This window comes from Monopterus albus, unplaced genomic scaffold (assembly GCF_001952655.1).
Source record: "Monopterus albus unplaced genomic scaffold, M_albus_1.0 scaffold439.1, whole genome shotgun sequence".
Lineage (NCBI taxonomy): Eukaryota > Metazoa > Chordata > Actinopteri > Synbranchiformes > Synbranchidae > Monopterus > Monopterus albus.
In genome coordinates, this window is record NW_018128319.1 from 134,478 (window position 1) to 148,032 (window position 13,555).

General features: G+C 46.2%; 3 protein-coding genes across 7 annotated transcripts in view; 2 read left to right on the plus strand and 1 right to left on the minus strand.

Moving 5' to 3' along the window:
- Positions 1–1,139, plus strand: part of oclna (occludin a) — an 8,790-nt gene extending 7,651 nt beyond the window's left edge. The window contains 2 exon segments of the mRNA XM_020587098.1: positions 321–362; positions 511–1,139. Coding sequence (XP_020442754.1) covers positions 321–362; positions 511–609 — 141 coding nt within the window. The 3' untranslated portion in view covers positions 610–1,139.
- Positions 1,140–1,378: 239 nt separating this feature from the next.
- LOC109952173 (ras-specific guanine nucleotide-releasing factor 2-like) overlaps positions 1,379–13,555 on the plus strand; it is a 29,009-nt gene continuing 16,832 nt past the window's right edge. The window contains exons 1-2 of one of the 5 annotated variants that reach the window (XM_020587095.1): positions 1,379–1,745; positions 1,873–1,951. In XM_020587095.1, coding sequence (XP_020442751.1) covers positions 1,949–1,951 — 3 coding nt within the window. In that variant the 5' untranslated portion in view covers positions 1,379–1,745; positions 1,873–1,948. Of the gene's footprint in view, positions 1,746–1,872; positions 1,952–11,994; positions 12,749–13,555 lie in introns of those variants that run through there. The other 4 variants (XM_020587096.1, XM_020587094.1, XM_020587091.1 and 1 more) reach the window with 4 other exon arrangements.
- ankrd34ba (ankyrin repeat domain 34Ba) lies at positions 1,944–8,071 on the minus strand. Its single transcript, XM_020587097.1, has 2 exons — positions 7,878–8,071; positions 1,944–4,559 (listed from the first exon to the last, which is right to left on the minus strand). Exon 2 carries the CDS (start codon positions 4,510–4,512, stop codon positions 2,887–2,889), a length of 1,626 nt encoding a protein of 541 aa, XP_020442753.1. The 5' UTR covers positions 4,513–4,559; positions 7,878–8,071; the 3' UTR covers positions 1,944–2,886.

The following is a 13,555-nucleotide window of genomic DNA, read 5'->3' on the forward strand; positions in this document are numbered from 1 at the left end:
GGGGTTGGATGATTGACAGCTTTGTTTGACGACCTGATATTGTAGCTTCTCCTCGGGTCGCTACTGCACAGAATCTGGTTGTAAAAGGTGTTACAGAAGCAAGATGGCCGCTCATTATTTGATCACAGTTCATGATGATATGACAGATGTGTTGGCAACAAGTGTTTCTGGCTTCAAGTGGCCAAAAAAATCTAATAATGCAGCTTTAAGAAAGATGATAGAGGTGACAGAATAAAGCATGTGTGTTCATGAAATTATTAAGTGTTTGTTGACCTCATTTTATTTTGAAAAGTGTTTAATTTGTTTCTGCTTTCCAACAGGATGCCTTGGAAGAGTACAAGAAGATAAAGGACATTAAAAAGGTGAGTGGGGCAGCTGAACGGATCTGTGGTGACGTCAGCAGGGCAGTGCCGTTACAGGACAGCGCTGACATCTTAAAGAGCTATTATCACAATACTACTACTGATTCCATCTTACTTTTTATTGACCAACCTCTGGTCGCCCCTACAGTCTGCAGACTACCAGATGAAGAAGCGCAGGTGTAAATATCTGAAGTCCAAACTGAACCACCTGAAGAAGATGGTGAGCGATTTCGACCGCAGGGCCTGAACACTTCTGAGGAGCACGCTCCTGTCTGAGGTGGGACAGAAGGGACTAAACCAGGTCTGGCACTGCTGGGGGGGCAGAGCTCCGCTGGTGTGTGTCCATCACACGCCTCCACAGTCTACCTGAGCTGGTGAACACTAAACCTTTAGTTTGTACTTTAGAAACAGCCCAGTTACTTTTTCTCTTTTCTGTTAATGCCATTGTTTGTATTATGAGTGTCGCCTGCTATCGATACCGCTGTGTGTATTTATTATGCCTGATGTGATCTGCCTGCAGCGGAGCTCGGTTACTGCAGTGAAGACATTGATTCATAACTCCTGTTCGTTTTTAAGAGCTCTCACTGAAATGACCAAACATGAGATGCTTCTTTTTTACTGTCTTTTAATTCTTGTTTTCATCAATATAAACATGTACATATGTGGGAAATACTTGTTGTAAATTTGTCACTTGTGTGTGACTTTCAGATTCTGTTTCCTGATGAATGGCAGAACATGTACTTTAAAGTGATTAGGCATGTTTAATGCATAGCGCTGTACTTTTACATTGATTAGTGATACATTTTTATTAGAATGAAATCATTTATTAAACCTTTTCTAGTGCTTCTTACACAGTGAATGTGTGTTTTTGTGCGATCCCACGACACTGACTACAGTCCTAGTGACATACAGTTGGGACTCAAATGGGAAGTAAACCCCTTTTTGGTTTAAAACCACCTTTTGTGGAGCCAGTGATCACAGCGTTTTCCTGGAGGTGCAGATCTTTGAGGGTTGTGGTTGTCGGTTCTACACACGGTGACGTTGGAGCTGCACTAGACACTGTTTATGTTAAAGGTGCCCTGTGGGTTTTTGAGCACTAGTAGAGGCATACCCACGATGCAGGACGGGCTCACAGTCTCCCACTGATCAACAGGTGGCAGCAGTGCACCATAAGATGCAACCAACAACACTGCCACCAAAGGCAGTGACGAAGAAGAAGGAGGCTGGCAGACACATGAAAAGGAACTGCTGCCAGAAAAAAAAAGAAGGTCTTTATACTGTGAGTTCTGCTGTGTCTTCAGGGCACGTTTAACACTGGACTACATGACTGTAATGTGAGACATACAGCTCGTGGTCGTTCCAACAGAGAACTTTAACCTGCAGGTAAGTGTGATGCCTTAACAAGGTGATGTGGAGAGGCCTGGCTGCTGGGTTCAGTGTGAATACTGGTGCCAGTCTTGTTCATTTGCTCTGTGTCTGTATCTGGTCATAATATGTCATATGTTGTCAGGGACTACGAGACAGTGGGTCCTTGGGCACAGAAGTAAAACCCCCCTCACCTCTTACAAGACAGAGTAAACAACCACATGGTGTGTAGTCAGTTTGTGTCTCTCTCTAGTCTTGTCTGTTTTTAGCCATTGTGTGTTACATTGGTCTGTATCTCTGTTCATATGTGTCTGTCATTCTGCATATATCTACAGTTGTTTTGCTGTATTTCATGTCTTTGTAGTGGCTTTGTATCTCCTTGTAGTTTGTTGTACATCTATTTTTTTCCTCGTTTCGGGGCCTTTAGATTGACGTTCCAGTGGAAATGTCACCAGTCCCGTCGAGGTTCTCTGGTCTAAGTGCCCCTGACCCCTTGGGATAATTGACCGGTTCAATAATCCATCTGTGTGTTTTGTGCTTTTAGCTGCTTTTACTGCCCCCAAAGTAAGTGCACATTTAAAGCTATTCCAGTCAATATTTTACATTGACTATGGTTGTAGCTGTGCAGCGCTTTGGCCTCTTTCAGCTCATTGTTGAGGCTTCAAATAGCACAACTCTGTTAAAAGCCTGAAACCTACTGCTTGTTACCTAGTCAGCACTAAACAGCAGACGGGCACAGTTAGCAACTGGCTGGTGAACACAGTGCAGCGTGTAGCAGCTGAAGAGCAAGTTAATTTTCTCAGACCAAAACAGAGCAGAGAGGAGAGCGAGTGTTTCAAGTGACCACAAACACGATTCCGGCTAATGTTGCTCCGAGTCTGTTGCACTGTTTGCTAACACGTTCATCATAGCAACTTTTATAATATGTCAGATGTGGCCAACAAGACTTACTGCAGCTTTAAGGAAGCGTTTTTGTAAAAGCTGCACACTGAAGCTACGTGCACAGTGACAACACACAGCAAAGTTGGGATTTTCTGTTTTTCTTATGCGTTATATCCTCTTTGGTTTCCCTGCTTGGGTTTCACTAAACACACACTACATCACATAACGACACATTTCACATTGAATCACACTGATGAACTTTTCTTCCAGCTGAATTTCAGGCTGTGCTTTTGAACTGTTCCGTCTGCATCGAGTGCCTCCTCAGCAGCATCCTCCTGGTCTGCTCCTTGGGATGCCCAGGAGGAGCAGAGGGAAGGAAAGGTTTTAGGCCACACTCCTGCTCACACAATCCTCCTGCAGTGCTGCAGCCTAAGCTGTAAAGGACAGGACTGTTGGTGGAGTTGAGGGTCAGAGGTGGCAGAGATCTTGGCCTGGCCTGGGAGTGGTGGTCCAACAGGAAGGCTCCAGACCCTCTGCGCTCGTACCCAGACAGCACTCTCCTGCCAGGGCCTGAGGTCAACAGTGACTCCCTGGAGCAACGTAAGGGGGCGAGCCTCTTGCCGTCTGTTGGATCTCTGGCTCTTTGAGGGGACTCCTCAGGTGGGTTTTGGATGTCTACAGTGAGCTGGGGGTCAGAGCTGTAGATGTCTGAGCCCAGCTTGCACCTCTGGGTGATGCTCTGAAGGCTTGATGAGGCCATGTTCTGAAATGGCGTGCCAAGGTTTTTGCCATTAGAAAGGGAGGAGGAGGAGGAGGAGGTGACTGAGTCTGCTCCAAGGTTGTCAGAGTGGAGGTTAGGGTGGGAGGCAGAGTGGGATGATGTAAGACCCGGCAAGGACACCTTTTGTCCAACATGTTTGGCACAGTCATTGTGCCTGTCTCCTTTATCCCTTGCCGATGTTCCTTCATGCCATTTGAAACAGTTGGTTGTTGAGTTTGTGCTCTTGTCCCTGTTCAGTTTGGGAACTCTGAAAGCCAGGTCCTCAGTTTGGTAGATGGCTTGCTCGTGTTCTGACGATGCCTTTGCATGAGGCAGCTGGGTGAGTAGAGAAGCTGGTATCTTTATCCAGGGCTCAGAGTTTAGCCTCAGGAGGGGCTGCTGCAGTTTGTTGGGCACCACTTCGTCCAGCCCTCGAAACCGTGATGGAGAACATGGGTGGGAGTTTACACCACAGGCCTGGGCTTCTTTAAAGGAGAACACGGTCTTTGGAGGACACAAGGAAGAGGAGGTGCACTGGGGGAAGGTGATGAGCTGAATATCGGAGGGAGACGCAGGAGCTGCTGATGTCAGTGTGTTGGTCTGATCTGGAGGACCCAGGGGAGGCATGCTGAGGTACTGCTTGGCTTGGAGTTTCCCACCTGGGAACTTCTCAGTTGTTATGATGATCACTTCCTTCCCCTTGGCCTTGCATGTGTCAAGCAACAGCTTCAGGACCTTCCAGTCTCCAGCCATGACTGCGTAGACCAACGCTGACGTCCCGGACAGGTCCTCCAGACTAATGTCCGATCCACTGGCCAGGAGCAGAGACACCACGTCAGGGCCGGCCTGCTCGCGGCATGCATGCATCAACGCTGAGCAGCCCTCCTTGTCCTGGATGTTGGGGTCTGCTCCTTTCTCTAGGAGAAACTGGACTAGCTTTACCCGGCTGGCACTTTGAGCATCGATATGCTGGGTCCTGCAGGCCACCATCAGGGGTGTCTGGCCATGGCTGTCGCTCTCATTGATGTAAGCGCCTCCCTCCAGCAGCAGCCGCGTGAGTCGCAGCCGGCGCAGGAAAACTGCCCTTAGCAAGGGGTTACCCGAATCCATCGCTACCCCAGAATTACAGCCTTCTGCCTCCATCACTCTGGTTCCAGGTGGTGGCTTTGGTGATGTAGCAGCACAGGGGACTGTGGATAAAAACAAAACACTTAGAGATGTATGTGGCAAACCACCTATTTCCATAAACAAGCCACTGATGGCCCTGGTTTTTCTTTCTCCCACCTTCTTCCCATGTTTACATTACAGTTGCTAATCCCTGTAAGGCTTTGTTACTTTGACATTTGGAGGTTTGACTTGTTCACTGTCTTACTGGGAGTTTGATGGAGGGTCTATTGGTGTTCAGTGGGCACACTGGTCTGGGGTGTGGGGTATGTAGTGGCCTTTACCAAAAGAATAGAAACACGACTCCAGGTAGTTCCAAAGTTGTTATATTTAAGTGCTAATGTTGTGTGTTGCTGCAGCTTCTCCTTTATTTTACAGTTGGAAATCATGTAACTGAGGTTCTGAGGTGCGTGAGGCTCGGCTGCTGGGGGGTCAGGGAATCCGTCTGAACTAGGTTTCACTGCTTAATAAACTGCACCGTCGTGTTTTCTGTTTCTGCATCTGTTAAATACAAAACAATGTGATGTCTGTGAGGAGGCCTTGGAGCGTTTAAAGGAGGAGCTGATCATTGAATATTATATTTCATATTTATTGTTGTACTCATTTCTTTCTTTTATAAATGCACAAATTTGCCTTATACACACCTGTGCACATTCGAAACCGCTCTCCTGAACCACAAACACATGCACCACACCCATGCAACTCTCATCTTGCACTTATCAGTTTCTTTCTGAGTCTTGATTAATGTAAAGCTTCTCTCTGTCGGGTGTCTGTGTAGCCCCCTGTGACACTGTCCTGCTTCACTGATTTAAAACAAATGATTTGAGTCATGAAACAAATGGATGGAGGGTTGGAAAAGCAAAACACTTTAAAGATGTTGTCCCTTTTCTTGCAGATAGAATCTGTTCAGCGGTTTCTGTTGATGCGTCTGTCCTCTGCAGCCCCAGCCACTGTCTATCAGCCTTTGTGCCGTTTGTCCTTGGGTCTCGCTATTAGAGCAGATAAGGTGGCAGTTATGTGTCTCTGGCAGTCGCACACCATGAAACTGTAACATGGTGAATGTGATGCTGTGTGCAATGTGTGCATCATTCAGTTTGAATTTCAGGCAGTATGCAAAACAGCAACAGTCCCTTGGTGTGTGTTTGTGTGGGGCCTACAGGTGTCTGCTGCAGGCTTCTCTTTCTCATACGAAGATTTAAGGATTCTGGGAAGGTTGCTACTGTCATCGTCACTGTGAGGAAAACAAACGCCAAGCAGGTAGAAAACTGTGACGATAACCAATTTCATCCACTTTTTGCTATGTCAGCTCCAGGTGAGCCTACCTGTACAACACTGTGTGTTTAAATGTAACATATACTGTGTCGGTTCAGGTGTGTGTCTGTGGAGTGTTGCCCAGTTTAGTGACACAGGCTTGGATGTACAGTAGCAGACATGTTTCCTGCCTTGTGCTGCCGTCAGCAGCCGCGTCATCGCTGAACACAGCTGAATGCTTTCTGCTGGCAGCCACACGCTGGAGACACACCATCTGCAGCATGTTTGACAGATGAGGTGGAGGTGGTGAGCCTTCAGTCATGCTGTTCCTTTCTTTGTTCTGTGCTTTTTCATCAGCGCTGAACTGGCCAGTCATTGTCTCATTACATTAAATCCACAGCTCCACACGCTCTGTACTGTCACCTGTTACTGCATCATAGTGAACTCTAGGCTGAGCCACTCTACTCTGTCTTAATAGCTGTTTTTCTGTGGATGGCCTGTCGGCCAGAATAACATTTTGTACAGACGTGCATTGTGCCCAGCAGGTCCCATGTTTCACCTTTCCATCAAAATGTGTTATCATTTAAAAGATCTGTCATCACATGAGGTGCAGACATTCACCTGCCCTGACGATTTTCAGACGGACATTAGATTTAGCACAGACATTCCCGTTCCCCTCAGGATGAACCGCAATAAATTCAGTGATCTCATATTTCTTCTACCACCATCATTTGATCAGTGTTTTCTAATTAGCAAATGTTAGCATGCTAACATGCTAAACTAAGATGCTGACCACAGTAAACATGCAGATGTTAGCATTAGCTCAAATCAAAGCTAAATCCAGCCTCACAGAGCTGCCAGCATTGCTCTGACACTTGTTTTGTCTTAACACACTAATCCTACTTCCTGAAGACGTGTAAACTTTTTAACCAGAAGTGGGAACAGTATGTATGTGTAAACTTCACTCTTTTCTCAGTCGTACTAAACGCACAAGTGCATTTTATTAAAGCACCAAACAGATGTTTTTTTTAACCAGAAGTGGGAACAGTATGTAGCAGTGCCACTGTTTACTAATACTCGATCACAAGTAAAAGAAACAGTTTACTGTAAGTGTTAAAAAGTACACGGTCAGATATGTGTGTTGTGTATTACATTATTGGATCATGATCATCAATCATGTGTTAACATGTAAACAGTGTTTTACTGTTGCAGTTGGTTGAGGTGAAGCTGAGTTGTTTTGTCGTTGTGTGTCAGTGCATCATATTTAATGTGCTCATAGGGGTTTAGGTACATGGCACAGTAAGTGACAGTGAGTATCGTTAGTTTACTCTGGTGTGGCACAGTGAGTATCGTTAGTTTACTCTGGTGTTTAGCTTCACTTGCACTGATGTTTCTTTGGACATCATGTTGGGAAACAACATCAGGCTCCAATGCACACGCGACACTGCGAATCGGCTCTAGATCTTTCTCACAGTAGCATTTTTGTGCAAAATGAAGACAAAAACGAAACCACGCCTCCTGAAGAATCATTAGACGGGACAAACATCCAGCCCTGTTTGTGTTAGGTTCCTCATAGGCTGAGGTGCAGCATGTGTAAGACGAGCTACAAAGCCAGTGTTGAAAATCTGCACCTGTTCCTTGCACCATGTCACTGCCTGGTTCCCTCCAAACCATCCTAACACTTACAAACTGTGCACGTACAAGTACATTGCAGTGTTTTGTTGCCAGTCACAGCTCTACAAAACTCAGCTGACTTGAAAAAGCTCAGCTTAACACTCATCCTCCAGAAGGGCCCACCAACAACATGGTGTGTGTGGCTGTGTGTGCACATGTTCATTGCCAGTGTGTGTCTGTGGTGCACATGTCAGGGCTGTGTGACACACTTGAAAGACAACATGATTTAACCAGAAAAGATAAAACACTGTCATGTGACATGTTAAAAACAAGTGTTTTGTTTTTCAGCTGCCACAGAGGCTAACACATCACTGGCTGAGTTCTAACTGATTCTCCCAGGAAGCCACCGAACGGCAACGTTAGGCTGCAAACTTTGTGTAGAACTGATCGTTTTTCTGCTGTAAGTCTGTATCACTTACCAGCCTCCAGTCAGGATTAGTCCTCACTTGCAGACATTTACTCCCCAGTTGCAGATTGGCGACCGACGTCCTCTCTGACCAGGCAGCGCTGACTTGATGTGTGTGTGTCTGTGTGTGTAAGAGAGCAACTCAGTGGAGGACAGGAGCTGCAGCAGTGAAGGGCTTTGAGATTGTGACTGCTCCTCAGACAAAGTGTGTGCTGAGAGAGTGATGCAGGCTTGTTGTCAGGCACATCTTAGAAATGGTTAATCCATCACTGCAGCAGCGCTCGAGAGTTTCAGAGAGGGAGACAGGACAGGTGACAGAGATGAATGCAAAAGACGAAGCACTATAGCAACCCGGCATGTCTGGTTTGTCTTGCCTATTAATTGTGAAACCAACTTACAGCATGTTCTTTGATTTCATTCAGGAAAGGTTGTTTATCAATGACATCTCCATGACAACCATCAAGGAGGCCAAATGACGGCATATGCTGCAATTGTGCTGGAGGAGCTGTTCTTTGTGGCTGTGTGGGAGTGTGCACACCTGTGTGAGAATATGAGCCTGCGCGTGTACTTTTCATGTACTAGACACATCTTGTAGAAAGTATGAGAACGGGAGGATGCTTGTTTAAGTGAACCAGTTATTGTGGTGCAACTATCAAAACGAAAAGTGCAGGGGCCAAAGGAGGAATGAGGAGAGAGAATCACTAGAGCCATGTTTGTGGCTCTTAACACAGCAAACATGTAAGAAGGACTAAATGCAAGAGTGCATTTTCATAGCTGTTAATTGTCAATGGGGTGCAACAAGGTTTTCATCACTTTGGTGTAGCCATAGCAACAGCTGACTTCACAGTGCAGTTCATGTCTCGACCACAAGATGTCAGCATCAAACCCTGATAGCTGAGAGCTGTAACATACAGTACATCAGCATCAGATAAGGTCGGGGGGGGGAATGAGGGTGCATCTAGTGAACTTTGCACTACTGAATGTGTATTCTTATCTAGTGTATAGTGTTTTCTGGGATCTGAATTTGTGTTTGCTTCCCTGTTGTGCACGTGTCCAGGAGCTGTGGATGAAAAGTAGCTTTTAGATGAAGGTTTTCGTACATGAGCCCTGGATTAACGTCGTAGTAGTCATAGAGTTTCTTCTCTGACAGATGTACAGATGTACTTTTGGACAGATATGAATTCCTTTTTGACACAAACACTTGGGTCTGCTAGAAACTTTTTCTTCTTCATTTTACTTTGACCACAACCTGATAGAAAGAGGTGTTTTATTCATTTAGATCATTTGCTCTGGAAATGTTGTATTCATGAATTAAAACACTAAACCTGTGGGTTGTAAAACAGAACAATGAGCTAAAAAACATCTAAACGTCATGTGCACAGCCTCTTGGGGAAGGCTGTGTTGTTTTGTAGCATTGTTGAATGAGTAACAAATGCAGTGAATGTGTGTTACAGTACAGCAGGTCTTTGTTTCACGTGAGGATCCTCTGAGGAATCTGAAGCAATCGACTGCCCTGTTCAAATCCAACTGTGAAGTACAGCAGCAAAACAAGCAACCAGGACCTGCACCTCTGTGCCCTGCTGTGATGGAAATCACCACAGTGAACAAGTACTCTCAGCTGGAAACAGGAGGCGCCCACGGGACTGTGTGTTGAGCCACCTTGACTAACCTGGTGCCTGCTTGATTGCCCTCTTAGGGAAAAACACGCATCTGGGTTTTTTACTGGGAGGCTTTGTATGGCTGACTACTGTACCATCCATGGGATATATATGCATTTGATTTGCAACATTTTAAGTCCGTGGTGACATACAGAAGGTGCTTGGCAGGAGAAAGATGCAACACGAGTCTCCACACGGTGCCAGGCTTTAAAAAATTACTTATAGGTGGATTTCAAGCTTCTGGAAACGTATGTCTAAAGAATCTAGAAAGGGCAGTTTTATCCTCCGAGGCGCGGCGGTTCTCCTCGTCGCACTATAAACTCCATAGTGTTTTGTGATAAACACAAACAGTATGTACGGATGTAACCAAAATGTTTATTTGACTCCACGTGTTCAAACCTGAATGTGGAGAAAGTAACGCTCTACAGTGAAATTAGTTTCATATTAAAGCAACAGGACCACGTTCTAGGCATCCTGAGCTGCTCTAGGTCAAACATAATGGCTTTATTCATCCTTACTGAGTCATTTACAAGTGCTTTATACCTGTAAAAGGGCTTTAGCTGATCAATTGTTCTTATTGGTGGACTGTAACTCCAACATTTTATGATGCGTTATCGCCAAAGTAATAAACAGTTAACAATGCAATTTACAAATAATTACCATTCTGAGTTTTGGTCCAATCTAGATAACGTGTGGTTTGTCTGCTTTATGTCGCATCGTCTGAGCTCGTCCCATGTTTTGAACGACACACCTCAAGTTCCCTGTGAAACACAGGTCAGTTAAATCCTCAGGCAGTACCAGCGCTGTATGTTTGTGTGATGAAGAGTGTGCTGCTTTGCCTTCAGTCTGGCTGTGATGCTGCATGTGCGTGTCCTGGCCCTGTCCTGTGACCACATGGAGGCTGCCCCCCCTCTGTGCAGCTCCACTAGTCATATTAAGCCGCAGTGGGACTCTTTCATTTGTGAGCGCTGCCACTGCTCGTGTGTGGACCCAGGGTCAGATGTGGCCTTTTAATGCTTTGGAAGTGATTGGACGCGACAGGATGAGGTCACTGTACCGCAGCAGTTAACGGGCCTGGTGACCTACAACACCCTGGATGAGGCGCAGCACATAAGGCATCTGTGCACTGAAACTACAGTATGATACTGGCCTTTACTGTTCTGAGACCAGTGTCTGAATGCTTCTTCCATTTGTGACCCCAGCACTCCAAACATTCTTTCCCATGACTTCTCCCACAAAAGGCTTATGGAAAAAATTCAAGGCATTAATTTTTAGCCAAGCTGGCGACGTGCCGTTGGAAATGACGCACTGTCAGTTGGTCCACACTGAAATGTCTCAACAACTTTTGGGTGAAAGGCCCTGAAACACTGTGTCAGAGGGTGAATCCTCTGTGGGGAGCTCCTGGCTCTGTCCTAGCACTGCCATGAAGCTCCCTTCTGTGGTTTTGGTGAACCATCAGGTCAGACTTTTAATTTGCCCAGAACTTGGATTTATGATTGAATACCTGCAAAACAAGAGACGTTCCCGTCAGCATGTTCACCTTTAGCTTAAATCGCCACCAGTACAGTCACAGAGCTGCTGATGTTGAATTACTAAATGTTTTGCTGGGGTGAAGTCAGTGTTTCACTCCAGTGCTTCCTCTTGCTCAGACTGATTTAACAGTGACACATGCCTCATGGGTATTTCTTATGGCTTTGTGACATTTTGACACTAAACGAGTCCCAAATCAACAACACATCAATAATCACGATTTGCAGCCTGATTCTGATTCAATGTTACTGGAAATGTTAAATCAGCAAAAAGCTTTTTGCACATCTGCACTGTCCTGTAGTGCCATTTGCCTCCGAGCACGTGTTCGTGCAGAAAACAGTCAGGCAGCGTTCGGAGCTGGTGCGTGGCCCCCTACCAGCCAGTGGTGTCTGAACATCTGGGTGGCCAGAGAACGGCACCAGTTCACACACACAATCTACAACATCTGTTTGTGCTTTCAGGCTGAGAGTTTCAGAACAAACACCCATCTTCTGAAGCATGTCAGCTATTTCCAAAAATAGAAACTTCTGCTTTTGTTCACCTTTCGAGCGCGCGCGCGCAGAGAGAGACAGAATGTCTGTTCCAACATCATAACTTGTCTAAAATCATCTTGTCATTTCCAGTTAAAGGACATTTAACTGCAGCGTTCAGCGGTAAACAGGATGAGTCCTTTTATGTGGTGGAAGGTGACTTTATTATTGTAACAGTCAAAGACACCAACGCACATTAATGAGCCAAGATCTGAAATAAACACCTGGAGTTAAACTAATTACTACATTCCTCCCGTTAGCCCAGTTAACAAGATCTGGAGCTCGTAGGTCTGTGGTGGAACATTTGTTCTACAACTGGACGGGGAACTCTGCTTGTTCACCTGCAGACCACTGTCCACCCGTGCACCCGCGCTCTGGGGGCGTTCCTAATGCGCCCGCGCGGCGCAGGGGGGCAGACAGCGGCGCGCTGCAGCGACCTGTCTCTTTAAATTGGTGTCAAAGCCGATTACCGCCGTGGTTCTGTTTCCACCGTCCGTTCCCTGAATCTGTTTTTGTTTTACGGTGCGAGCAGCTTTCTCCCGGTCGTTTCGTGCATCTCACTGCGTCGGTCTTAGTGGCCGGTAACTCTTCGCCAAAGTTTGGAGCATGGAAGCGTCGTGAAGCGCGGCAGGAATCCCATATGAAAGCCCCAGTCTGGCGTGTGTGATGTGCGCTCCACCGCGGACACTCCCAACTTGTTATATCGTTGTAAGCCCGGATTACCTTTCCCTGCTAACGGAGTTTTCACCTGCTTTCTCGTTGGTGTCTGCGTTGAAATAACGGCAGTGGCAGCGCGTGAGGAGACGCGATATGAAGTGACTGGAGTTGGCACCAAATTAAAAACCTACCCAGGTGAACATAAAATGCAGAAGAGTTTACGGTACAACGAAGGCCACGCTCTGTATCTGTCGGTGGTTGCGCGTAAAGAGGGCACCAAGCGCGGCTTCCTGAGCAAGAAGACCGCGGACAACAGTCGCTGGACCGAGAAGTTCTTCGCTCTCCACCAGAACCTGCTTTTCTACTTCGAGAACGACCAGAGCACGAGGCCCTCGGGGATCTACCTGCTGGAGGGATGCGCGTGCGAGCGGGCACCGGCGCCCAAGGTGTCCGCCATCACCAAGGAGCCCATGGAGAAAGAGCAGGTGCGTCCCGCAGCGGTGGAAGAGGTACTCAGATCCTTTACTGCAGTAACACCATACTGGTGGATTACTTCAAAGTCCTACTCAAGTAAAAGTAATATGAACGAAAGTATCCAAAGTAATCTGACATGTGTTCCTTTAAACAAGTGGAAGGAATATAGAAAATGCTGGGATGGCAGCAGGGGCACACGTGTTTTGACCAATCAAGAGAGATTTTACGTTTCCTGTCAGAGGAGATGAAGAAAGTCAGAGGAGAACTCCCATCTCAGAACTGGAGCAGGTCCAGTTTAGCCAGTTTGACTCAATAGTAACATGCACAGTGTTCAGAACAGCTTCAGGTTCATTTTCCTTTCTGCCCTAAACCCAAGGTCCACTTGCTTTGAACAGCACCTGGAGGTCTTCATCACTCATCATCCTCTCAGCCAGTTTCTTGTCATGGGCAGTTTTAATTGAACCACTACTTGGTGCTTAAGGTAAAATTTGGGCTGTGATCATTTTCAAACTGGAGAAACATGGTGGTTAACAAAGGAAACAGAATAATAATGAGGCAGGTCATCAGTCTCCCTTTGTTTTCCAGTCATGTCTCCCCAGCTGAGCGTAGATTTGCAGTCTGGCTTTGCAAGATGTCTCTCTAAACACCCCCTAAGGAGCCTCATGTAAAGAGCCAGACCGTCCTTACGCTACTCCTTCATTAGGCTTTTTGAGCCCCAGCCAACAGCAAAGCAGAGACACAACTCAGCTTTCACTTTGCTGCTGATGCTTTATGCATTGTTGAGTTTGTTTTTACTGGATATATGTAGTTTATACTTTTCTAATTGATTGCACATATCGTAC

Excerpts from the sequence above, each read along its gene's own strand:
- ankrd34ba (XM_020587097.1), bottom strand. The coding sequence starts at position 4,512 with ATGGAGGCAGAAGGCTGTAATTCTGGGGTAGCGATGGATTCGGGTAAC.